The 27,820-nt window shown below is 41.5% G+C and overlaps 1 protein-coding gene across 5 annotated transcripts; it reads right to left on the minus strand.

The window, feature by feature from the left end:
* Positions 1-382: 382 nt before the first annotated feature.
* LOC124139307 (integumentary mucin C.1-like) lies at positions 383-27,439 on the minus strand. 5 transcript variants are annotated; one of them, XM_048389656.1, is made up of 24 exons: positions 27,363-27,439; positions 26,349-26,411; positions 25,047-25,206; positions 24,188-24,381; positions 23,203-23,481; positions 22,029-22,173; positions 21,085-21,293; positions 20,020-20,127; positions 19,272-19,352; positions 18,774-18,915; positions 16,975-17,088; positions 16,092-16,180; positions 15,092-15,148; positions 13,856-13,994; positions 13,058-13,171; positions 11,999-12,087; positions 11,186-11,410; positions 8,195-8,336; positions 7,653-7,766; positions 6,626-6,717; positions 5,987-6,058; positions 5,507-5,884; positions 1,052-1,178; positions 383-674 (listed from the first exon to the last, which is right to left on the minus strand). In XM_048389656.1, the coding sequence occupies exons 1-24, from the start codon at positions 27,391-27,393 to the stop codon at positions 470-472; spliced, it is 3,369 nt and encodes a 1,122-aa protein (XP_048245613.1). In that variant the 5' UTR covers positions 27,394-27,439; the 3' UTR covers positions 383-469. The 5 variants fall into 5 exon arrangements, with proteins under 5 accessions (XP_048245613.1, XP_046362235.2, XP_046362232.2 ...); XM_046506279.2 differs by having other exon boundaries at positions 5,507-6,055; XM_046506276.2 differs by having other exon boundaries at positions 5,507-6,058.
* Between the last annotated feature and the right edge of the window lie 381 nt (positions 27,440-27,820).

The following is a 27,820-nucleotide window of genomic DNA, read 5'->3' on the forward strand; positions in this document are numbered from 1 at the left end:
ATGACATGCATCAACCAAGTCAGCGAGCCTGATCACCCGATCCCATTAGTCGCCTCTTCCGAAAAGCATTTTCGCCTTTTGCGGCAAGCATGGGTTGATGAAGGCCTAATCTACCCCGGATCTTCACGGGTCTGTTTTAAAATAATACAGAAATCTTTCTAACGTATCGTTCAGTAGCCCCCCCCAAAAAAACATATAGAAAATCTGATATTAAACGATGAACGGATTTGGGGTCACAGTATCCGCAGCCCTGTGTTTAATGAGTTCGCTCGTCGAACCGAAAACCCAGGTTCGATTCCCCACACGAGTACAATGAACAACTTATGTATCCCTTGTGTTTTTTCTTTTGTTTTATTTTATTTTAAAAATAAAAGTTCAAACGTTTAATCAGTCACACTTCTCGTTTTATTAACGACCTATTTAAGCAGTACAGTACACAATCACAAAAAGCTGACGTGATCAGTGGGAACTATCCAAACTGACTGTGTTTCCCATCAAACAGCGTGTTCTTAGGTGGGAAGTCGCCCTTGTTGCAGTCGTCGGAGTCGCAGCAGAAGCTGCATATAATGCTGGCGCCGGTGGGAGCAGACGTGTGGTCCAGCATGTTGAGACACAGATCCGTGTCGGATGTCTGCAGCCACCAGTCTCTGTAGCAGGTGGCCTCATCCACACAGCTGAAGATGACGACACAATGGCATGATGACAACATCTGAAACATCCTCTACATGCAGGTCTGGCATTTCGGTAAACCTACACTAGCACAGTGACCCGTTCCCGTGGTTCTTGCGATCTCAAATTACCTGCCCTCTCTTGAGTGTCATTAGCTAATTTGATTTTCTATGTCGGGTAGTTGGTATCAACAATATGGCGGACACACACACACACACACACACACACACACACACACACACACACACACACACACACACACACACACACACACACACACACACACACACACACACACACACACACACAACACACACACACACACACAAACACACACACACACACACGGGTTCGAATCCCAGCTTGGCCCTGAAACACCCACCTCTTCCTGATTGTCCTGGTGTACTGGATGTCGTCTGTGACCGTCGTCAGACAGTACCCGGATGAACACGTCATTGGATGCTGAATGAAGGGGCAGCCATTGCTGCAGTCCCAGCACGTGGTTGGACCTGGAAATCAGACACGTTGAGATAACATATGTGTGGTGATTCACAAGGAACGAGTGGGTAGATGATAAGCGATGGTGTTTGGTTTGGCGTGTAGCTCGAGAAGAGACAATCAGCCCGGAGATCTTGCGGAGCATCTGTTCTAAGTCAAATGAATTGTATCAGTCTGCCACAGAGGGCGCAAGCATAAGCTCCATTACCAGTGACCTACCGGAAACAGCCGAACGTGTGATTGAAATAAAAGAGTTTGTTTGTTTGTTGTTTAACGCCACACTCAGCAATATTCCAGCTATATGACGGCGGTCTGTAAATAATCGAGTCTGGACCAGACAATCGAGTGATTGATACCATGAGCATCGATCCACGCAATTGGGATATGATGACATGACAACCAAGTAAGTGAATTTGGTGTAACACCGCCTTAACACCCTAGCCATCAAATTCAGTTTGACAAATCCTCTCCAAATCCTCTCAACCAACATTAGGACCTTACTAAAAGAAGCTCTCAGAAGCAATAGAAATCCGCCGTCACAAACCTTTGATCAACAGAGATCAAGGGTATTACATCTCGTCTGCCTATAAAGAGCTAATCAAACAATAGGCCTTTGTAATTGGTATTCTATCAGCTTGTCACGACTTTAATCCCTTTTAGCCATATTCCTACTGTACAGCTGGCGTCCTTACCTGTGTGTTATATGTTATTCCTACGGTATATCTGGCGTCATTACCTGTGTGTTATATGTTATTCCTACTGTATATCTGGCGTCATCACCTGTGTGTTATTTGTTATTCTTACTGTACATCTGGCGTCATTACCTGTGCGTTATATGTTATTCTTACTATACATCTGGCGTCATTACTTGTGAGTGAGTGTGAGTGAGTTGGGTTTTACGCCGCTTTTTAACAGTATTCCAGTTATATCACGGCGTGTCAGCTTAATGTGGGAGGAAAGCCCGAAGTGATGCAGGTCTCAGACGTTTACCACTTTGGTGAAACCCACGAGCACGGGTATGGTGCTGACAAACCTAGAAACATAATCGGGGCGAACCGGGATTCGAACCCACAATCATAGGTTTCTGGCGTGCCCAAGGGACGCAACTCTGCACAGCGAATTGCGGCGCCTTAGACGACTGGGCCACCCGTGCCCCCCGTCATTACTTGTGTGTTAATTGTTATTCTTACTGTACATCTGGCGTCATTACCTGTGTGTTATTTGTTATTCTTACTGTACATCTGGCGTCATTACTTGTGTGTTATTTGTTATTCTTACTGTACATCTGGCGTCATTACCTGTGTTTTATATGTTATTCCTACTGTACATCTGGCGTCATTACCTGTGTGCTATATGTTATTCCTACTGTACATCTGGCGTCATTACTTGTGTGTTAATTGTTATTCTTACTGTACATCTGGCGTCATTACATGTGTGTTATATGTTATTCTTACTGTACATGAGGCGTCATTACATGTGTGTTATATGTTATTCCTACAGTACATCTGGCGTCATTACCTGTGTGCTATATGTTATTCCTACTGTACATCTGGCGTCATTACTTGTGTGTTATATGTTATTCTTACTGTACATCTGGCGTCATTACCTGTGTGTTATATGTTATTCCTACTGTACATCTGGCGTCATTACATGTGTGTTATATGTTATTCCTACTGTACATCTGGCGTCATTACTTGTGTGTTAATTGTTATTCTTACTGTACATCTGGCGTCATTACCTGCGTGTTATATGTTATTCTTATTGTACATCTGGCGTCATTACTTGTGTGTTAATTGTTATTCTTACTGTACATCTGGCGTCATTACCCGTGTTTTATATGTTATTCTTACTGTACATCTGGCGTCATTACCTGTGTTTTATATGTTATTCCTACTGTACATCTGGCGTCATTACATGTGTGTTATATGTTATTCCTACTGTACATCTGGCGTCATTACATGTGTGTTATATGTTATTCCTACTGTACATCTGGCGTCATTACCTGTGTGTTATATGTTATTCCTACTGTACATCTGGCGTCATTACATGTGTGTTATATGTTATTCTTACTGTACATCTGGCGTCATTACCTGCGTGTTATATGTTATTCTTATTGTACATCTGGCGTCATTACCTGTGTGTTATATGCTATTCTAACTGTACATATGGCGTCATTACATGTGTGTTATATGTTATTCCTACTGTACATCTGGCGTCATTACCTGTGTGTTATATGTTATTCCTACTGTACATCTGGCGTCATTACCTGTGTGTTATATGCTATTCTTACTGTACATCTGGCGTCATTACCTGTGTGTTATATGTTATTCTTACCAAACATCTGGCGTCATTACCTGTGTGTTATATGTTATTCCTACTGTACATCTGGCGTCATTACCTGTGTGTTATATGTTATTCTTACCAAACATCTGGCGTCATTACTTGTGTGTTAATTGTTATTCTTACTGTACATCTGGCGTCATTACCTGTGTGTTATATGTTATTCTTATTGTACATCTGGCGTCATTACTTGTGTGTTAATTGTTATTCTTACTGTACATCTGGCGTCATTACCCGTGTTTTATATGCTATTCTTACTGTACATCTGGCGTCATTACCTGTGTGCTATATGTTATTCCTACTGTACATCTGGCGTCATTACATGTGTGTTATATGTTATTCCTACTGTACATCTGGCGTCATTACATGTGTGTTATATGTTATTCCTACTGTACATCTGGCGTCATTACCTGTGTGTTATATGTTATTCCTACTGTACATCTGGCGTCATTACATGTGTGTTATATGTTATTCTTACTGTACATCTGGCGTCATTACCTGCGTGTTATATGTTATTCTTATTGTACATCTGGCGTCATTACCTGTGTGTTATATGCTATTCTTACTGTACATATGGCGTCATTACATGTGTGTTATATGTTATTCCTACTGTACATCTGGCGTCATTACCTGTGTGTTATATGTTATTCCTACTGTACATCTGGCGTCATTACCTGTGTGTTATATGCTATTCTTACTGTACATCTGGCGTCATTACCTGTGTGTTATATGTTATTCTTACCAAACATCTGGCGTCAATACCTGTGTGTTATATGTTATTCCTACTGTACATCTGGCGTCATTACCTGTGTGTTATATGTTATTCTTACCAAACATCTGGCGTCATTACCTGTGTGTTATATGTTATTCTTACTGTACATCTGGCGTCTTTACCTGTGTGTTATATGTTATTCTTATTGTACATCTTGCTTCAGCCAATCATCTGTGTGATACCTGTTATCTATCCCCTGTTGTTGTTGTTGTTGTTGTTGTTGTAAATGTTAATCTGCTCACCCAACATATCATGTATATATACTTCTCTTCACTTGGTTGAAGTCACTCCAGCTTGACATCCGTGTAAGAATCATTGAAATGTGGCTATATGCAGTCAACCAGAAGTTGTTATAAATAAAGTTGTACGTTCTTTTACCGCTTTGAACAGTAATACAGTTATATCATATCGTGTCAGATTGAAGTGGAAGGAAACTTCGACGTGATACAGGTCTTAGATATCTACCACGATCACAGGTTAGCTGCTGACAAACCCTGAAACACGATCAATGCGACTCTTACGAGCATAATTCCTGGGCTAAGGGACGCAACTCTGCACATCCTTAATTGGCGAAGGACTGACATTTGCCATTCATTAACGAGGGGCAGAATTTCCTAAAGAAATGTTTTATCCTGAAAAAGAAACATACACCTGCAAGTGTACCTGAAGATTAGCTCTGCCCAGGTTCTCGCCAGCGTTAAGATACGTCCGCCGAGGCGATAATGTGGTAATTGTACTTTCACATAAACATAAATAACACTTCCGGAACTGTTAGCGCCACCCCGCCGACATATAGAACTGGGCTATTTGCTGACAAACCGTCAAAAATCATACTTTCATTTATATAATGCAATATTTTTCTATTAAAACTATTAAGACGTGGAGCGCTTACATCTCCAGCAAGTCTCTTTTGGCCAATGCCGTCATATAGCCCAAAGAGGCACTTTGGAGATGAAAGCAATCAGATATATAAATTCTGTATATGTTGCCCGAGATTTTTTTTCTTTAAACGTGTGCGTGCGTGTATGTATCAGACACATTGTCACAAACGAAAGGCAACAATCAACAATCTGAAACTCTCTCTCTCTCTCTGTCTGTGTGTGTGTGTGTGTGTGTGTGTGTGAGAGAGAGAGAGAGAGAGAGAGAGAGAGAGAGAGAGAGAGAGAGAGAGAGAGAGAGACACGTGGTCGTTAACTGGACTGAATACTGATCATACTTGCTACATACTTGGTGATGATATCGTTGTTGTAGTCGCTGCTGTCACAGTTCTTGTTGTAGTCGCTGCTGTTACTGTTGTTGTTGTTGTAGTCGCTGCTGTCGCTGTTGTGGTCGGCGTAGTAATGGACGCTTTTTGTGTTGTAGATTTCGTTACGCTCGTTGTTGAAGATGTAGATGGTGTTGTCGCAGTTGTAACAGGTGATACAGAAGACGTCGTGTTGAAGAAAATGCTGGAGGCCGGTGTAGTAGAAGGTGCTTCAGACGTAGTGTTGAAGAAAATACTGGATGTAGGTGTCGTAGACGATGCTGCAGACGTTGTGTTGAAGGGCATTGTTGATGTCGGTGTAGTAGACGGTATTGCAGACGTTGTGTTGAAGAAGACTCTATGTGTTGGTGGTGTAGATGAAGTAGCAGACGTTGTGTTGAAGGACATTGTTGATGTCGGTGTTGTAGACGGTATTGCAGACGTTGTGTTGAAGAAGACTCTATGTGTTGGTGTGGTAGATGAAGTAGCAGACGTTGTGTTGAAACTACTTGATGATGGCGTTGGAGACGTTGCTGCTGAAGATGTGTTAAAGAAGCTGGTTAGAGTTGATGTAGTAAGACGTTGTTTATGAAGATGCTAGGTGTTGATGCTGTAGTAGATGTTGCGGAGGTCGTGTTGTAGATGAGGTCGTGTTTGTGTAAGCTGTTGTTGCGTTTTGGGATGTCCCGGGATGTCGTTCTTGGGTAGGCGAATTTACCAATGCGCGACAATACGAGAATGCGACATTTTGACCATTTTCCGGTCAATGTGTATAACCAACACGGTGACCCACGGGACATTCTGAGCAATGCCGCAGGGTTCACTCAGCTCAAAACAGAAATCACAAGTTCTTAAACAAGTGAAAATGAATGTCTATTTTCTTGTAGTATACCCCTCTTTTGATTTTTTTTATACAGGGTGTATTATTTGGGGTTTCTTCTAAAAATGAACTATTATTATTTCATTATTATAATCAGAACTTCAATTTCCTGCGGCTCATCATACTCCAATATTTCATCTCGGCTGCATAAACCATATCTCATCTGTATTCACTACTTAAACCCAGCACACTCACCTACTTACGGATCTGTTTGTAGACCTACCTGACGTCGTGATGATGTCGTACTGTGCGAGGTTGGATGGTAGTATGTCCTCGTTGCAGGGTGTGGCCGGAGACGTGTTGTTACAGCACCACCTAAAGGAAAAGGATGTGGTAAAACAGATAATGGCCTATAAGTCGTGGGAATAACAAATTCCTTTATAAAAAGTTGAAATCGATTGGAAATAGTAAAAAATGCAAAACCGTTTCTTAACCAACATATGACGACGTTGCAATGGCATGACGCTCGGTCATAAGACAGAGGTGTGGAGGCGGCCATACAATAGTTTATTTTGCCTCAAAGTGACATTGACCAATCAGAGAGCAGAACTACTGGCCCCACACGAGCCCGTATACCGTCAGTAAAAATCCAAGATGGTTGATACTGACCTAATATGCGCCAGAAACAGCAACCTTGGATTTTCCAACACCCACCTCACATATTTCACATGAAAATTCTGGTACCGGAATTCGCTATTTGACACTGTTTTGTGTTTTACTATCATTAATTGTGATGTGTTAGGACATTAAACTGTTTTTTAGATCACGTTCGTGACTTTTTGATAAAGATTAAAGTTTATTTTTTTAACAAGGTTTGGCCTCTAGGGTTTGAAGAGTAGTCTCCCTTTGACCCTTAACGTCAACGTACGGTTGTAAGTGTCAAGTTTTTATTTTGACATGACACGTGCGATATGGAAACCAGAGATTGTAAACTCTTCGGCATAATATATTCGTTATGGTGTCTTCAGGTGCCGTATATGGTGTCAAATTAGGATAGCAGAAACATATTGGGCCAAGCGGGGTAGCTAAGTGGATAAAGAACTGGATCGTCACTCAGGAGATACGGGTTCGATGCCCAAAATGGGTACGATGTGACAAGCCCATTTCTTACACCCCAAGCCGTGATATTGGTGAAATATTGCAGAAAAGCGGCGTAAAACTCAACTCAATCACTCTCATCTATGACTATTCTTATGAAAATACACTGATCAACAAAATATGGAAACGTTTAGGGTCGGTGACCAACATACTTGCAGAGCAGACCGTGGTTTCCGGCGTGGATGTTGGTGAGGTTGGCCATACACACAGTCTGGGTTCGAGTCTGGAGCCACCAGTCCGAGTAGCACACTGTGTCGCTTACACATCTGAAGTTAACAAATGTCGAATATTCATGAAAGAAATAAAATTTAAAAAACAATAGAAATTCGTTAATGTTCTTTCTGTAACCGTTTGTCAGTTTTACAGTATGAACATGTAGTGATACAAATCGCTCCTGCAGACTGCATAAAGCTTAAAAGGGTCATTCTTATCTTAACGGGGGCGGTCGGGTAGCCTAGTGGTTAAAGCGATCGCTCGTCATGCCGAAGACCCGGGTTCGATTCCCGACATGGGTACAATGTGTGAAGCCCATTTCTGGTGTCCCCCGCCGTGATATTGCTGGAATATTGCTAAAAGCGGCGTAAAACCATACTCACTCACTCTTATCTTAACGTCAACGACCATTGGCTTGTCCCGAAATGACACGAGCGTTTACGATTGACATCGGTCACAAAAGGGCGATAACTCTACTCACTCTTTAGTGACAACCTTGTCCCCCTTCCCGTCAACCTCCAGTGTGTTCATGCAGAAGGGCTTGTCATCCGGGCAGTCAGCGAAATCTGTGACATCACATGTCGTCACTCCATCATCCACACATACTTGGCACCGGTTCTTCACTTTAGGGTAGAAATTCAAATAGTGATTAATATCTCGCTTTGCTTTCTGATATAGCTGAATGTTGAACAGAGACACATTTGTGAAGTGAGGCGCCACATGTGCTATAAGGACGATCCCAATTTGCCAGATGACTTAGTTTGCCTCTAAAAGGAGCGAGGAGAGGAGTCTTCCCACAAATGGCAGTTTTACCTAGTCTCCTCTTTGGTCAAGAGGGGCGTCGGGTAGCCTAGTGGCTAAAGCGTTCGCTCGTCACACCGAAGACCCGGGTTCGATTCCCGACATGGGTACAATGTGTGAAGCCCATTTCTGGTGTCCCCCGCCGTGCTATTGCTGGAATATTGCTAAAAGCGGCGTAAAACCATACTCACTCACTCGTTCTCTCACTCTTTGGTCATGTGGACAAGGCGTCTGACCTCCATCACGGGAATGTTATGGCATGTAGTAGACCTGCGCAATATACACACTCGACAGCCACGTGCACGACACTGCGATGCTGTATTCGAGGTTAAAGACAATACCTGTAAGTACTGGCGTAAATGCTAGAAAAATGCCTCTCCGGCTTTGTTTGATTTAGAAAATCAATGTATGATAAATTTGTCGCCGTTTGAGATTACAGATGGAATAAATTAACAATGAAATAGTTCAAACCTCATTTGTCGAGTAATTTTTCTTTGGTTGGTTAGCTCGTGAATTTATTTTACAGTCCTTTATATTTCATGTCATAAGCCGTTTAGCCAACCCGTGCTTCCGTACTGTATAATATCCGTTTTGGGTCTGACGTGGCACAAAACAAACACGTTGTCATCTTAACTGAACATCCTTCAATTCTGAGGTATTTCGTATTCAAATTTATCTACATGTATAACTCTATAATATTAACATAAATGTATACATGCATGTTTTGCCACAGCATATACGTAACTGAGTGAGGTTCCTGGTTTTATTTGTTTTTACAAAATATATTATGTTTAAGAAAATACTGAAAAACTGTTGGCTCAGGTTTTATAAAAAATAATAACATTGTTCTATAGAAACTTCCAAACCCTTGCGATAGAAACATCATTTGGTGCACGGTGGCTATTGAATCAATTGAGCAGAAAGTCTTATATGCCTGTTTCCTGTCACCTTACATAAACAGCCTTTCGTTCACTACTACGGGAAATTATTACAATACAGTGACGATCGATGCTTACTGACTGTAAGTGACAAGCGTCAACACATGCCACTTCCTAGCTAGCACGATGGCTAACATCTATTGATCAAATGCTAGCGACGTCCGTGCTTCATTGTGCTGGCTCTGGTGATGACCGCAGTTACTAAGATGTCGGGCAAAAGAAAGTATACACTTTACAATTGGACTGATTAATATTTACAAACTTACAAACTTGACTAGGCTGGAAACGGATGCCGAAACAATGCAACTAAGGTCCAAAACACAACTGTGATACCCGTATCAAATACATCATCATCGAACAACCATTTCTTGTTTGTTTCATTTTAGCCACCGTCAAACATGGGTGTATACTTTCTTTTGCCCGTCAGTTAAGTTTAAATGGATCATTTGGAGAAGTGACCCGTGAAGATCCGGGGTGGAATAGGTCTTCAGCAACCCATGCTTGCCGTAAAAGGCGACAATGCTTGTCGTAAACATCTTCCCGAGGCAAGTGAATTAACTGACTGTAAAAGTCCAGTTTCCACCCTTGCCGAACTAGGCTGGTATTATGGAGTTACATTTTGGCTGGACTAACGAGTCTCTGCATAGTCCAATCAAAATCGCGCACCGAAATCGAAATCCGGTTCGTAAAGTGTCATGCAGATTTCGGTTGACTGCAGGATTTGCAAAGCTCGTTGTCAACAGATATTTTCTAACTCTTTTCATGTTTTTAATCAAGGTGGTCACGTGATTTGATGCACTTCGCGATGTAAGACTCGTTTTATCACAATTTAGATCTTGATTATCGATCAGATCGTCTTGACTGGGCGCCACCGTTTTGTTTGAAGCAAATGCAAGTGATACGAGAGGTTGAATCTGATTGGTCAATAGGAGAGGCATAGAAAGGACATAACTCATAGCCACTGGTGGTGCTACGATCGAGCCCAGGAATTCCAGCCAAGTTCGGTAAGGGTGGAAACTGGACTTTTAAAGTCAGTTAACTCTCTTGCCTCGGGAAGATGGTCGTAAAAGGCGACTAACGGGATCGGGTGGTCAGGCTCGCTGACTTGGTTGATGCATGTCATCGATCCCAATTGCGTGTATTGATGCTCATGCTATTAGTCACTGGATTGTCTGGTCCAGACTCGATTATTTACAGACCGCCGTCATATAGCTGGAATATTGCTGAGTGTAAAACAACAAACCAACCAACCAACCATTTGGAGAATTCGAAGTGGAATGAACGGTAGACGCCTCTAGCTTGATACCTTGAATTCCCACGTGAGGAGAGTTGAATGTATTTTAACCGTTAATCTGTGGTATGCATTGCCACGTGTGGAGAGATTAATGTATTTGCTACCGTTAATCTGTGGCATGCAGTGCAACCTCGTTAAATCGGACCCCGTTAATCCGGAAATGCTACTTTCCGGGCGATTCTTTTTGGAACGTCTATATGTATACAAACGATTTTACCGGGTTGTTCTTATCCGGACGAATACAGTGTGAACGATAGCGCCCAGTTTAACGCGATTCATTGTCACAATACTGGTCAGGGGCGATAACCCTGAACTCACTTATTCAGACATTTCTTTGTTATAATTGTCATCGCCTTTCCATAGCAGATAATTTTTTTGTTTCTCATTTATAGTTTTAGAATAAAACTATACCTACCTCAAGTTAAACACAGAGGCATACCTAATTTTGGTGTAGTTGTTGTGGTCGTTGTCGTCGCTGTTGGTGGTACAGTAGCCGTTGATGGCACAGTAGACGTTGATGGCACAGTAGTCGTTGATGGCACAGTAGACGTTGATGGCACAGTAGTCGTTGATGGCACAGTAGACGTTGATGGCCCAGTAGTCGTTGATGGCACAGTAGACGTTGATGGCACAGTAGTAGTTGTAGTAGATATTGGCGTTGTAGCTACAACAGACATGCATTCTAAGCTATGAAATTATGAGATCGAAACAAATATATCACCCGATTGTTCATTCCTTCATAAACATTGTGATATATAGAGAATATCACCCGAGCGTCTTTTGATATCAAATATATCAACACGAGTTGATAAAAGTGGAAAGACTCCGAGGCTTGCCAAGGCGTTTTTCCACTTTTATCCTCGAGTGTTGATATACAGTAATCTACGGTTATAACGAACACGGTTATAACGAACTGACGGATATAACGAACTTACTTTTTTGGTCCGACTATTTGCTGTAGTTATGCTGTATATATGCTTATAACGAACTACGGTTATAACGAACTAAAATTAGTAGTCCCTTTGAGTTCGTTATAACCGTACTTTACTGTATTTGATATCCAAAGACACTCGGATGAGATTTTATTTATCTAACAATACATGTATGCTTGTCATAAGACAAGCTCGGTGACTTGGATGATGCATGTTTTCGTATCCCAATTTTGTTGATAGATGATCATGATGTCAATCACTTAAACTGAATAACTTTCACCACAAAGAAAGTGGAAAGCCTGGCTTATGTTCCGACCTACCTTTCGTAGTGATGTCGTACTGTACGAAGTTGTTTGGTTGAACGTCACTGTTGCAGGGTGTGCCTGAAGACGTATCGTTGCAGCACCATCTACAGAGTGAGTGAGTTGGGTTAAAGTCATTCACACATTGTAGCCATGTGGGAAACGGACCCCCGGTCTTCGGCATGACGGACAAACGCTTTAACCACAAGGCTACCCCACCTCCCCTAGGATTTATGTTTGTTTGTTTGTTGTTTAATGCCGCACTCGGAAATATTCGAGATATATGACGGCGGTCTGTTAATTACCAAGTCTGGACCAGACAATCCAGTGATTGATACCATGCGCATCGATCTACGCAATTGGGATACTTTGACATGTGTATCAACCAAGTCAGCGAGCCTGACCACCCGATCACGTTAGTCGCCTCTTACGACAAGCATAGTCGCCTGTTCAACCTTGTATCTTCACGGGTCCCTAGGATTTATGGGAAAATGTGCTTCTTTGAGATACCCATACAATAAAATAACGTCTAAAAATATCAGATGTGACACAACTTGCAAACTCACATTTAGAGTCTGGCCGGCTAATATTTAAACAAGTTTCTTTCAGTCATGCGTTCTATTCATCAACAGTTTTCATAATTGGTACCACCAAAGGGTTAGAAATAACCGAGTCCATAAATTCCGTCATCCGTACGGCACTGTTGATATCATTTCGAATCTTATTGTGGCGTAAGGTCGGAATGACGTCACACTAGAAACGACGTCATAGCTAAAGATTGTTGACGTCATTCAACAAATTTTGTTTTTCTAGGACAGCGGTGGTTCTCAGTGCAGTTTTGTGAAGGGGAGCTCAAAAGGATTAAGAAATAATGGGTAGTAAAGAAGTTATGACACTCACACGTGTGTCATACTGATTTTACGAAACTCGTGTAAGAATTCATGTATTACCCTCGCTCTCGCGCGAGACATACACGAATTCTGACACTCGTTTCGTAATATCAGCATGACACATTTGCTCGTATAATAATTTCTATTTATTATCCATATCATGTAAACATAATAGCTGTGATCATACTTGCAGAGCAGACCGTGGCTACTGGCGTGTAGGTTGGTGAGGTTGGTCATACACACAGTCTGGGTTCGAGTCTGGAGCCACCAGTCCGAGTAGCACACCGTGTCACTTACACACCTAGGAATAAAATTGTATTTCGTGTCTTTGAATGAAACCTATATGAAATGTATCAATATCGAGCCGATCCTATATCTACAGACGCGTATGGTAAACATGAAAGTGTCTTGGACTCTTCCGATAGAAATGTGTACTCATGACTTTCTTATCTTTAGTTATATAATCAATAATAAACCAGTTGTTTTTTAAAAAAGATTAAAGCTTAAAGGTGTGCAAATCATAATATTGTTTTTATTCGAGTTATATTTGATATGTGAAAACGTACCCTGAATTAAGTCATCTATTACCCTTATTAAAGGATTGTCTGAACACTGTGGGCTATAATTCGATCCATTATAGTATACAGAATCTGTCGTTATACATAAAAGGTGATGGAACCATATTTGATAAGAACCAGTGTGCACATGTGACATTGCAGCGCAGGATATATGCGTAACACTCTCGGTAGGCACCAATATATCGCTGTGTGGAGCTTAGGGTATATTGACGTCCTCTGCGATGTCATAATTGGTAACGTGTGTCAATGAATGAGATGAAGTCTGTTAAATAATTGAACATACACTGCGGTGGCTACATAATCCAGATGAAACCTGATCTTGCAGTTAAACTGAAATTAGTTTCAACTTGGATTTTAATGTATTTTGTGATTTCCTCTTGAAAACCAGACACAACAGTTCTACTCACTCCTTAGTGACAACCTTGTCCCCCTTCCCGTCAACCTCCAGTGTGTTCATGCAGAAGGGCTTGTCATCCGGGCAGTCAGCGAAATCTGTGACGTCACATGTCGTCACTCCATCATCGACACATACTTGACACCGGTTCACTAATGTAAAGATAATAAATTATTTACTTTTCTTAATTTTTCGCAATTGTTCGTTTTTTTAAAAACGAAAAATATTCCTTACTAATATAAGAAAAAGATAAGATTTGGCCCCCACAATCTGCATATTTTAAAAAAAAGAGCAGCCTTGGGAAGTTTGTTTGTTTGTTTGCTTGTTTGTTTGTTTAACACCACACTCAGCAATATTCCAGTTAGTAGACGTCGGTCCGTAAATGATCGAGTCTGGACCAGACAGTCCAGTGATTGACATAATGAACATCGATCCACGCAATTGGGATGCGATGACATGCATCAGCTAAATCACGGAGCCTGACCACCCGATCCCGCTAGTAGTCTCTTTCGACAAGCATGGGTTGCTGAAGATAAATTCTGACCAGGATCTTCACTTGCATGGTTTGGACTTAAAACTATATATAGGGAGGAGAGGTAGCCAAGTGGTTCGTCACGAAAATGACCCGGGTTCAATTCGCGACATTGGTCCAAAATGCTAAGCCAATTTCTGCTGGCCCTTCGCCATAATGTGGGTATTATAAAAGCATAAAACCCGATTCGCCCCCTCACTCACCATACTAAACTAAAATGTGTTCGTAAGGCTAGAACTTATGAGACGGCCCAATTGTAGTTTTCATTGTTGACACTTTTTGTAGCAGCGTGAGTCACATTACTAAAGTTACGGTGCTGTGGAAGAGCTATATATGTTAAATTAGGAATAGATACACCATGAAAACTCTTCACAAAGGAGGAGGTTTGTTACTTTATATATATCATTACAGGAAGTGCGTGTTGTGTTTCGAAGGATAATTTGATACACATCGATCCTCAGTTAAACCTAAAAAAAACGGACTTAACTTTCTGGTCACGTTATCGTAGAAATGACCCTTTAATTATATACTCCTCAACATTTAATAGGATAAACTTTAACTTTCCATGATGCACAGAATTTAATATCATAATATGTGAAGTATATATTTAAAATTAATAAAATGACATTTCTGATTTTTCCTATCAAAAGTTGAGTAGTATATATTAGACTTTCCTAATTCCGGATTCACGGGTAGTTTCAGTATGCAAGTACGTACCTAATTTAGGCGTAGTTGTCGTGGATGTTGTGGTCGACGGCTGCGTTGTCGACGGCGCTATATAACAGAGGAAAAAGACAACATATTGTTTATTTGTTCCTTGTAAGTTGTTTAACGCCACACCCATCAATATTCCAGCTATATGACGGAAGTATGTAAATAATCGAGTCTTGACTACACAATCAAGTGATTGATACCATTAAGATCGATCTTCGCAACAAGGATACGATGAGTGAGTGAGGACACCGCTTTTAGAAATATTCCAGCAATATCACAGCGGCGGACACCAGAAATGGGCTTCTCACGTTGTACCCATGTTAGGAATCGAACCCGGGTTTTCAGGGGTGAAGAGCGAAGGCTGGGCTACCCAACTGTCCCTGGGATACGATGACATGTATTGACCAGCCTGACTACCCGATCCCGTTAGTCGCCTCTTACGACAGACCCGTGAAGATTCCGGAGTAGAATAGGTCTTCAGCAACCCATGCTTGCCGTAAAAGGTGACTATGCTTGTCGTAAAAGGCGACTGACGGGATCGGGTGGTCAAGCTCGCTGACTTGGTTGATGCATGTCATCGATCCAAATTGCGTGGATCGATGCTCATGATATTAATCACTGGATTGTCTGGTACAGACACGATTATTTACAGACCGCCGTCATATAGCTGGAATATTGCTGAGTGCGGCGTTAAACAACAAACCAACCAACTAACCAACCAACCTCTTACGACAAGCATAGGTTGACGAAGACGGATTCTAACCCGGATCTCCAAGGGGCGCAATATTTTGGATAAAAGTTAGGTGGAGTTTTACTATTGCTTTGCGCAGTAGCACACTAATCAATATAAACAGTATAGTGTTTTTCATCATGTCGATTCATGTGCGTCCCATTAAATCGGAGCATGGTGACACTAGTTAAGAAATCTGACGAATATGTTCGCTGGATTCACAGCGATTACACAGAATGTGACGAGAAAGTGTAAACACATTGTGAAATTTACATGTAGTCGGGATGTCGTACTGCACGAGGTCGCCTGGCCTGACGTTGCTGTTGCATGGCGTCCCTGGTGACGTGTCATTACAACACCACCTGCAGAGTAAAAATGGAACCATAGCTAGACCCATTCTCATAAAAAAAAAACATCCTGTATCTCAAAAACGTTCCGAAATCATATCACGTGACCCAGCAATATTCCAGCTATATGACAGCGGTTTGTAAATAATCGAGTCTGGGCCGGACAATCCAGTGATGGACACCATGAGCATCGATCCACCCAATTGGGATACGATGACGTGCATCAACCAAGTCAGCGAGCCTGACCACCCGATCCTGTTAGTCTTTCGACAAGCATAGGTGGTTGAATCGATCTATGCAGTTGGGATACGAAGATATATGCTTCATCCAGGTCAGCAGCCCAGACTTAGTAGTAGTAGTAGTAGTAGTAGTAGTAGTAGTAGTAGAAAGAGGTAGTAGCAGTGGCAGTATTATTGGTAGGAGAAAGAATACATAGTAGTAGACGTAGAAGTGGTAGTAGGTGTAGAAGTTGTAGCTAGTAGTAGGAGTAGTAGCAGTAGTAGTAGGAGTAGAAGTGGTAGTAGGAGTAGAAGTAGTAGTAGAAGTGGTAGTAGAAGTGGTAGTAGGTGTAGAAGTGGTAGTAGGTGTAGTAAAGGTTGAAGTGTAAGTAGTAGTTGCATCCCAGGATTTACTTGGCATGGGTTCGAATCCCAAATTCGTCCCGATTATGATTCTTGGACTGTCAACACTACACGCTACTGTCGACAAAGCCGGGAATGACAAGCGAACATCAAATACTAACTATTCTGGCGTGGTGTGGTAACAGCTGCCCACCATGTTAAACAACCATTAGTATACAGTGTACCTACTTGCAGAGCAGACCGTGGCTGCTGGCGTGTATGTTGGTGAGGTTGGCCATACACGCATTCTGGGTTCGAGTCTGGAGCCACCAGTCCGAGTAGCACATCGTGTCACTTACACACCTAGGTGTAAATGTTTAATTTTGGGCGTTTATTAATAATTTCATTTCACATGTTCAAGTTTGCAACAGTTTAAATTTGGGAGGTAAATGTTGGCGGGACTGAGGATATAACAGTTTATATGTAGGGCATTGTTATGCTGATGTTAACGTTGACGTGCCGTGTTGATGTTGACCTTATGTGGTGTTATGATGAAAATATCTTGACGTTGTTGGTGTTATGTTGATGTTACCAATGTTGGCGTTATGTTGATAAATGTTGCTATATTTATGTTAACGTGTCATGCTGATTTCATAATGTTTATGTTAACAACATGTTCAGGAATGTTGATCTTATCAATATCACCACATGGGTCAAGTGTGTGAAGCCCATTTCTGTTGTTCCCCGCCGTAATATTGCTGGAATAGTCACTGTGCAAAATATGGCGTAAAACCTCATTCAGTCGATCTTATCGATATCGAAGTTGGTGTTATATTGATCAGTGTTGATATATTGATGTAAAATTATAATATTGATGCTATAATGTTGAAGCTGTTGTTGTTGTTAAGCTGATCCACCTTGTTAAGTTGATGTTTTCGATACTGGCGTTACGTTGATCAATGTTGAGTTGATGTTTTCGATATTGGCGTTACGTTGATCAATGTTGAGTTGATGTTTTCGATATTGGCGTTACGTTGATCAATGTTGAGTTGATGTTTTCGATATTGGCGTTACGTTGATCAATGTTGAGTTGATGTTTTCGATATTGGCGTTACGTTGATCAATGTTGAGTTGATGTTTTCGCTACTGGTGTTACGTTGATCAATGTTGAGTTGATGTTTTCGATATTGGCGTTACGTTGATCAATGTTAAGTTGATGTTTTCGATACTGGCGTTACGTTGATCATTGTAAAGTTGATAGTTTCGATACTGGCGTTACGTTGATCAATGTTGAGTTGATGTTTCGGTATTGGCGTTACGTTGATCAATGTTGAGTTGATGTTTCGATACTGGCGTTACGTTGATCAATGTAAAGTTGATGTTTTCGATACTGGCGTTACGTTGTTCATTGTAAAGTTGATAGTTTCGATACTGGCGTTACGTTGATCAATGTTGAGTTGATGTTTTCGATATCGGCGTTACGTTGATTATTGTTAAGTTGATGTTTCGATACTGGAGTTACTTTGATCAATATTGAGTTGCCGTTTCGATATTGGCGTTACGTTGATCAATGTTAAGTTGATGTTTCGATACTGGCGTTACCTAACCGGGTTGATCATTGTTAAGTTGATGGTTTCGATATTGGCGTTACGTTGATCAATGTTGAGTTGATGTTTTCGATATTGGCATTACGTTGATCATTGTTAAGTTGATGTTTGCGATATTGGCGTTTGGTTGATCAATGTTAAGTTGATGTTTTCGATATTGGCATTAGGTTGATCAATGTTAAGTTCATGTTTCGATATTGGCGTTACGTTGATCAATGTTTATCAATGTTTTCGATAACGTTGATCAATGGTACCTTCACGTTGTAATGTTTGTTTACTATTGTGAATACATTTGATGGCCTCCTTACTTTGTCAACACAGTAAATGGGTTTGTTTACTGTTTAACGCCCAAAACAAAGGGTCCAACTTTGGTTGACATTTGAATCCGAGTACAGGGCTTAATGTCACCGAATAGGGAACTCTTACGATAACTCTACTCACTCTTTAGTGACAACCTTGTCCCCCTTCCCGTCAACCTCCAGTGTGTTCATGCAGAAAGGCTTGTCATCCGGGCAGTCAGCGAAATCAGTGACGTCACATTTCGTCACTCCATCATCCACACATACTTGACACCGGTTCTTCACTTTGAGGTAAAAGGTCAAATGGTCATTAATATCGCACTAAGTATTATCATGCAGTTGATGCTGAATTTTAGAAGATGCACAAAGGACAATTTGGAATAGGAGTTGCTAGAAACGTTCCCTGTGTATTTGAAAGGTTATTTCAATGAAACAAACAAGAATGGTTATTTGATGGTAATGTATTTGAAACGGGTATCATAGTTGTGTTTTCGGGCTTACGTTTGCCGTGTTTCGGTGACTTGTTTTCAACGTTGTAACGTTTTGATAACGTCTGTAATTTTCTATACTTTCCTTCACTTACATTTCTCCGTGATAGAGATAATTGGGTATAAACAGTTGAGGTACGTGATAAGTTCACCTGTTGATGATGTTGTTCTCGCAGATGTTAGCGTTGAGGGTGACGTTGACGTGGATTTAGATGTGCTCTTGGTTGTGATCACTATGAGTTTAAAGAAACCAAACATATTCAACTGTAGTATTTGGACATCTTTCCGAGGCAAGGGAGTCAACTGACTATAAAAGTCCACTTTCCAACCTTGCCGAACTAAGCTGGTATTATGGAGTTTTGGGCTGGACTAACGAGTCTATACATAGTCCAGTCAAAATCGCCAAACGAAATCGACATCCGGTTCGTAAACTGCCGTGCTTATTTCGGTAGATTGCAGGATTTGCAAAGCATGTGTACCGCAAACTCGGCGTCAACCGATATTTTCCAAATCCTTTCATGTTTAAGGTGCTCACGTGATTTAATTCACCCGTTTTATCACAATATATATTTTGATTTCGATCAGATCGTCTTGACTGGGCGGCGCCATTTTCTTTGAAGCAAATGCAAGTGATATATGAGGTGAAATCTGATAAGTCAGTTGGAGGAACATAGCGGGGATATAACTGGTAATAGCCACTAGTGGCGCTACGATCGAGCCCAGAAATCCAGTCAAGTTCGGCAAGGGTGGATTGGTGACATGCAGTTGTAGGTAATGTATTGCCTATGCTGTTCTTACTTCGCCAAAGGCTTGAGCAATTTCTTCACATCAAGGCCTAAATTATTCCTGCATACAAACCACGGCCTGCTCTCTGTGACTGAACCATGGGTAAACACGTACCTGTAGGAGACGAAGTGGCAGCTGTAGAAGATGGCGTTGTCGTAGTTGTAGTAGATGTCGTTGTTGTAGTAGATGTCGTAGGAGAAGTCGATATAGTTGTTTGTGTTACTGACAATGAAAGGTATACCTTGATCGATTAGGCTCCAGTAAAGATAAAGTTAGTATGGGTCATGACGGCAGGTCCTTGGTAATTTCAAGACTTTATCTCGAAATGCATGTTTTAAATAAACCCCTATCCGTATGTACACAAAGCAGTCTTCCACATAGCTGCCTTCCCATCATCCTTTGGCCAGTAAAAATATGCGGGCAAATATCATAAGTATCCTGTCCTGTCTTCATAATTAAGCATAATATTGACATTAAAATATGTTGATATATCCCTCGTCCAGTCATCATAGACCGCCTCCGTGGTCTTGTGGTAGAGCGTCCGCCCGTAGAGCGGAAAGTCCGAGGTCGATCCCTGACCGCGTCATACCCAAACACGTTAAAAGGTGGTACTTGTTGTTACCCTGTCTAACGCTCGGCATTAAGGGGCTTAAACTGGGACTGGTCGGCTCGGAGTCAGTATACTGTGTCTGAGGGGGGTATTCATGTTAAACTACGATATGGTATTCCAGTGGGCTAGCACTATAAAACCGTTATTAGTTCGGACTAGTACAAGCAGCCTCACACACAAGCATAGACGTCGCTATATAAGTGCAATAATCATTGTACTCGTACGTCAGTGCTACCAGTGCCGGCTGGACAGATTACAGTTTAAAGCCGATAGTCGAAACTGAGCCACGTGTCGCTGTTTTGAGCTAATGCGACAAGTGTCACACTTGCTCCAATGAAGTCAAAAATATGAAGACTATAAAAAAAAGAACTATCAAATGTCCAATGTGAAGGATGACTTGTGAGTTTGGCCGGAGCCCTGGGATAATGGAGGACATTCCTACATCTGCCGTCTACTTCTTGACTGTAATAACCCAAGTCCGATTACAAGTTTCACGTCACGTCAAAATAGAAACGGATAACTATTTAACTGTAACATGAACTCAACTAAGTGGGAAAACAAAGGTTCACCTTGGGGCAGGTTTGTAAACATAACTAGATGTGAGGGAAGTAGTGTCGCAAGGTTGTTGCAGAACGCACTGACACCCACGGCCCTACAGCAGAAGTGACAGGAAGATGGCCGACTTCCGGTGGAGGTGAGAAGGTCATCCCGGAAGCACTCCGGATTTGTGGATGTCCTTTGCCACCAAAGTTGATAACACTCGCTACGGTCTGCGCAGCTGGGGAAACAACGACCATTTGTTACCATGGTTACTTTGGTTCTTAATAAAGGAAATGCTAAACAGACTAATTTGTTATATGTATTCATATCTGATACCAAGTAATATTTCAGCTATGTATGCATGTCATCGTATCCCAACTACGTGGATCGATGCTCCTGATGTCAAACACTGGATTGTCTGGTCCAGAATCGATGAATTACAGACCGCCGTCATATGGCTGGAATATTGCTGAGTGCGGCGTTAAACAAAAAACAAACAAATTTAAGCTATATGGGAGAATGGGAGTGTTGTCTGTAACACCTACTGTTTCTTCGAATCCCGGTTCGCCCCGAGTATGTTTCCAGTATGTTTGCCATACTCGTGCTCGTGGGTTTCACCAAAGTGGTAAACGTCTGAGACCTACATCACTTGGGAGTTCCTCTCCCATTAAGCTTACATGCCGTGAAATAACTGGGAACGCGGCTTTGAAACCAAATTCTAACCTTCAACTACTGTTTCATTCAGTTAATACATGCTGATTGGGACAGTTCTGCTTCATATAACGTTGGCATTTACAAACTCAAAAATGTTTCCGACAAAAAAATCGGATGTCTTTCGACATAAGAAATTGTTTTTTCCGTCCAGGAGTTGTTTGTTATCCATTGTTCATTTCAAAATGCAGTATGACCTTTATTAACGTTATTCAAAAGTTGGACAGCTTGTTGTCCTATCTGGTTTAAAGAAACAGCTCACTCCTTTTCTATCCTGTACGAGCTACCCTGGCTGTAGTATGACGTCATGCAGTAGGGGGCTCTGCCCCCACAGACACGGTGCTGATGGCCCTGGTCACAGTGTAGTCCCTTGCTGGGGTCTTCCACGCAATGCATACACACCGTCGCTAAAACACGTGTGAAAGCAACATAATACATATTTAATCTCTTGTGTTTGTATCAATGTAATTGCATCTGTTTTATTCCAGCAGTGTTATCTACATTCGGAACCTGTCGTTTAAATTCGTTTCGAGAAATAGGATATGCTGGTCTTAATGCTTCGTGTCGAAATTTAGAAGCCTCGTCGCTCGAAGTATCGTAGCAAGAGTAAACGATCTGATTTAAATGATATTGCACTTGACTGGTAAAGCACTGTGTGGAGAGTGCCGGGAGCTGGTTACGCTATATATGTGGAACTGGCGAGTCCTGCCTCATCTCACATTACATCAAGACCAGTTTTCGTGTGAAGATCGCTTTTCCCCCTGGTGTTCAGCCTAGGCCTATCTCGGAAGCCAGGCCAGTGTCGAGGTGATTATTATTTCTTATCATTGTCATTTACGGGATCTGGTAAGCAGACTCGCTGACTTGGCTGATGCATGTCATCGTGTCCCCAATTGCATTGATCGATGCTCATGATGTCAATCACTGGATTGTTTGGTCCAGACTCGATAATTTACAGACCGCCGTCACATAGCTGAAATATTGCTGAGTGCGTAAAATAACAAACCAAACAAACCATGACTAGAAATGGCGATGACTTTGACATCATAATACTTACTTTAGTAACTAGGAAATATAATCTGCACATTATAATCAGTGTCAATCAGTGTGGAACACTTTAGCTCCCATTATATCGCAATTACGTGTCGCAATACAGATAAATGTACATGTATTGCAATATATAAGATACCTACGCGATAAATCGCAAAGGACAATGGAGCACGAAGCCTGGTTTATTCCGCGACGTTAAACAACAAACAAACAAAACATTTCATACTGCCATTGAATATTGTACTACCATTCTATTATGTACTTATGCCTGGACGCTCGAAGTATCGTACCAAGAGTAAACTATCTGATTTAAATGAGATTGCACTGTGGCCTAATGCACATCCTCTACGGTACCGTGGTTTAATTCGATCGCCTGACATCCTCACCGGAAGGAAGTGGAGTGTGATGCTGTATCCCGTGCGTACTCCGATGATGGTGGGGATGGTACGTCGTCACGGGGTGATACGGGGTGAATGGTACACGATGTGTTGTTTGCTTTGTTGTTGCAGCTGGTGTTGGCTTAGGGGTTGTAGTTGTTGGGGCTGGCGTTGTAGTTGTTGTTGTTGGAGCTGGCGTTGTAGTTGTTGGAGTTGGCGTTGTAGTTGTTGGAGCTGGTGTTGTAGTTGTTGGAGCTGGTGTTGTTGAAGTCGTGGTGGTTTTTGGAGCTTGCGGCAAAAGATATATTGATGTGTTTGTGTTCAGGGTATATTAGATATTGTTTAAAAGGTGAATAGTGAATGGTGAGTCGGTATACGTTATACGACTTACATTAACCCCCGTTTTAAGCAAGTCCATCAAACGAATCCTGCAGACGGGAGGCAATAGATAATATCCGAAAGACCATTTTGACACACTGTGAATGAACTCGTGTCTGAGACAACCATATTACAATTTGAAATATATAAAATGAAGTGGGAGAGAGATAAAAAAAAAGGAGGAGGTTGATGATAAATGGTTAATTTATACACTCCATTGTACCATTTCGATAAAATAACTCCTTCTTTTCATTTTCAAGTAAGAGTTACCAGTGACTGTACTTAAAGTGTAATTAATTACGCATTCAAAAGAATTTTAACTTGTGTTAGTTCTTCGTCCTAACACGTTTGTATCTTAGAATATTAATAATACCCGGGTTCAGTCGTCTCTGGCTTCTAAATTCGCTGCCAAGAGTTGCTCCCCTTAGACGTACCAGCATCCTATGATCGTGGGTTCGAATCCGAGATTCGTCCTGATTTTGATTATTCTTTATCACCGTACCAAGGGTTAACCAAGGGTTTATCTGAGACCTGCATCACTTCAGGCTTTCCTCCCATGTAAGATAACTGAAACATTGTAAACCTAACACACTCACTCACTCACTCGCGTATGTACCTACGACTACAGTGTCAGGAAACTGAAGCGGATCTGTGGGCCAGTTGTCATTATTGCAGTGTCTTCCCGCGCAGCACATGCTGCACGTGCTTCCTGTTGCTAGGTGACCCGATCTGACAGCCGATTGGCTGCAGGCTTGGTTTTTACTTGTTCTCTGCCACCAAAGGTTGTGGCAGGTGTCTTTGGAGGCGCACCTAGATGTTGAGAATGAAATACACATTGAAATAAAAAACTGTAAAACTCCACTATCCCGACCGTGTCCTGTGAAATTGTCCGGAATAACGGTTGTCTGCCACGGATCCCGTGAATCATATATATACGTTCCTAAAAGTATTCGCCCATGGAGTTTCTATAATACCGAGGTCCAGGATACCGGGATTACACTGAATATATATAACGTATTTGATTGTGTGCGCTTGTGTTCAAACAAACTCACAATCATTAACATAAATCATGATGACACATTGGTATCTGTCGTCACATAATTTGAAATGCGAAACCTGGTGGGCATTTTGTGATTAGTGTGTCAATTGGGTTTAACGCCGCTTTTAACCATATTCCGGCGTGTCAGCTTAATGTGGGAGGAAAGTCCGAAGTGATGCAGGTCTCAGACGTTTACCACTTCAGTGAAGCCACGAGCACAGGTATGGTGCTGACAAACCTAGAAACATAATCGGGGCGAACCGGGATTCGAACCCACAATCATAGGTTTCTGGCGTACCCAAGAGACGCAACTCTGCACAGCGAATCGCGGAGCCTCAGCCGACTGGGCCACCCGTGACCCCTATTTTGTGGTTAAAAACCGCAACTGACTTATTAAGTATTATGTGATGTTGAAAGAGACGAGAAACAAACTCACTGTTTAGTTATTTTAACACCGCTACCGTCTGCTGTTAATGTATTCATACAAAATGGCGCCCCCTTAGTAAGATAGCATATTGTGTATGCACTGCTGTCGTCTCTCTGCATGCTGCACGTGTTGCTTGGGTCATTGTCGTCACATATGCGGCAATACGATGCTGGAAAATTTAAAAACATGTTTGTTCGTTTAAATTGCTTCTACATGTACCCTGTACATGTATGTTATATTTCTTAATAACAAGGCTTGTCCGTACCGTACACCCATCATCGACCCAGCCCCTACCACAGCTGCGTTGTGAGTTCCAGTGATTTCTTGAAATCCTGATGTTGTTACCAAAGTATGAAACTTGGGAGGTTTAGTAGACTAGCTGATCACGCCTAAGGACCGAGTTCGATACCCCAATGTTGTTTAATACTTTGCAAAAATATGCCTGCTATATGACGGCGGTCTGTAACTAATCGAATCTGGACCAGACAATCCAGTTATTGACATCGTAAGCATCGATCCATGCAATTGGAATACGATGACATGCATCAATAACGTCATTGAGCCTGACCACCTGATCCCGTTAGTCGCATCTTACGACAAGCATCGGTCTGTAAGTAATCGAGACCGAACCAGACAACCCAGCGATTGATATCATGAGCATCGATGAACGCAATTTGGATACGATGACATACATCAACGAGTCTATTCACACGACCCTGTTAGTCGCTTCGTACGACAAGCATGGGTAGCTGAACATCAATTCTTAAAAAAAATAATCAATAAATTAAAAGAAATCAATGAGCATTCCCCCAAATGGGTGGGTATACAGTGTGTCAAACCAACTTCTTCTGGCGTCCACCATCATGATTATATACGGCAACAAGCCGAAAGCGGAAAAAAACATAAGTTTGTATGCAGAAGGTACGGAATACTTTTTTTTCTTCGCCTGAATCGTAAATCCGCATTTTTTTCACTGGAAATTTTATCGTCTGGATTAGCGATGTTTGTATGTATACTCCTTCTGCGAATATAAACTTCGGAGGTACATTATAATCAACACAATGAAAAGCTTTCATAATAGTACATGTTATGTATAGAGAAACCTCTTTAGTCCGGATACCGTTAATCCGGAATTTGAGTTCCGTACGATTACTGTTGGTAATGCCTATATATAATGAAAGTGAAATTACAAAACACCAATGATTCCCTTACCCGGCAATTTGTTAATCCGGACAATGTCACGGGGAACGGTACCGTCCGTATTAACGAGGTTTCACTGTACATCCATTAATAATATGTAAGAATCGTTACCTCTGGTGTCTAGGGGGTCGCCTCCTAGTAAGTAGGGGTTTACCCAGGGGATCAAATTGCAAGCTGAAACAAGGTGACGAAAACTGCATGTAACATCATCATCACTGTACAGGTGCATTATTATTATATTTTGACAGATAATCAGTTAAATTTCCTTAATAAATAGTTTTTTTTAGAAATATTTTTTTGTTGGAAAACACCTTAACGTCAAAAGGTTTGTGTTAATAGTGAGAATAAATAAATTGTATGATGATGCTCAGTAGACAATTGTTTGTTGGATACAGCTGGTAAAAAATAGATTAATCTTTGAAAATCCCCCCCCCCCCCCCCCCCCTCTATAAATCAAATGGATGCTCCCTTAATGGTGGCCCACTGCAATTCGCTGTAAAGAGTTGCGAGCCTTAGTCGTGCCAGGATTCGAATCTCTAATCCGCACCGATTATGATCCTTGGTTAGTGAGCACCATATCTGTTTCTCCAGTGAGATAAGGGTTTTATTTACAAAACCCAAATCCGGTCCCTTACAAGATCTGTATACGGTCAGTGGAGTCTCTTAGACGACGACACGACATCTTGCACAGTGGTCATATATCTACACTCCGCTTGTCTCGAACTACGCATACCTCGATATAATTATTATTGCCATTTACTTCAAGTTAGTAGGTTTTACTGAATATTCATTTAGTGCCTCTATGTACAGACTTATGAGAACTACACAGTGAGATAAGATCGGTGTACACTGGACGACATTCGTGACGGTCACAGTGACCCCAGGGTGAGGTCTTAAATAAAAAATATGTAATATGATATTATGTGATACGGATCTATTAAAGAACCTCTCATCGTTAAATAATATGACTTGTCATGATATTAATATAAGAACTCTTAGTCTTCGAACGTTAGCATCTAATGTCGGTTATTTGACATATTTTAATGCCAGGCTCCATTTATAAAATACTTATTAGATGAATGTGCTTCAAAAACGTGGTATGAAGACAAAATCCCGATTACTCACCGAGTATAAAGGTGAATATCCTTGAAATCATTGCAGTGCGGTGGGACCAGCTTCGTTCAGGCGTAATGTGACGAAACGTGACGAAATTCCAGATGTCGCTTATCACCATTTCGTAAGATAACGCCACCATAAGACCAATGGCCTAATAGCACCAGATAATACACTTACCTATAAAGACTTTTGTTTTTTCACCCAGGTAAGAATAGATACGTAATACTGAAGAGCTAACCAAAGCGTGGACCGGGAGTTGAAGTTTTGTGATCCCATGAAGATCCATTTTAGAATTGGTCTTCAGCAATCCATGTTTGTTGTAAGAGGTAAGCACTATAAAATCGGCATAAGTCCGGACTAGTTAAAGCAATCACACACACACACACACACACACACACACACACGTAACACGCATGCACTTCGCTATATCAATGCAATAATCTTGGATGCGACGTTTATACCCCATT

Source organism: Haliotis rufescens, unplaced genomic scaffold, assembly GCF_023055435.1.
Source record: "Haliotis rufescens isolate VD_foot unplaced genomic scaffold, xgHalRufe1.0.p SCAF_8, whole genome shotgun sequence".
Lineage (NCBI taxonomy): Eukaryota > Metazoa > Mollusca > Gastropoda > Lepetellida > Haliotidae > Haliotis > Haliotis rufescens.

What these genes read in the sequence shown, in the direction of transcription:
- LOC124139307 (XM_046506276.2), bottom strand. Translation starts at nt 27,393, where the DNA reads ATGATTTCAAGGATATTCACCTTTATACTCG. An exon ending in AACAACTACACCAAAATTAG is followed by an intron (nt 8,337 to 11,185) that starts GTATGCCTCTGT and finishes TCTACCCTAAAG; the next exon opens with TGAAGAACCGGTGCCAAGTA. An exon ending in AACCACGGTCTGCTCTGCAA is followed by an intron (nt 6,718 to 7,652) that starts GTATGTTGGTCA and finishes CTTTTCCTTTAG; the next exon opens with GTGGTGCTGTAACAACACGT.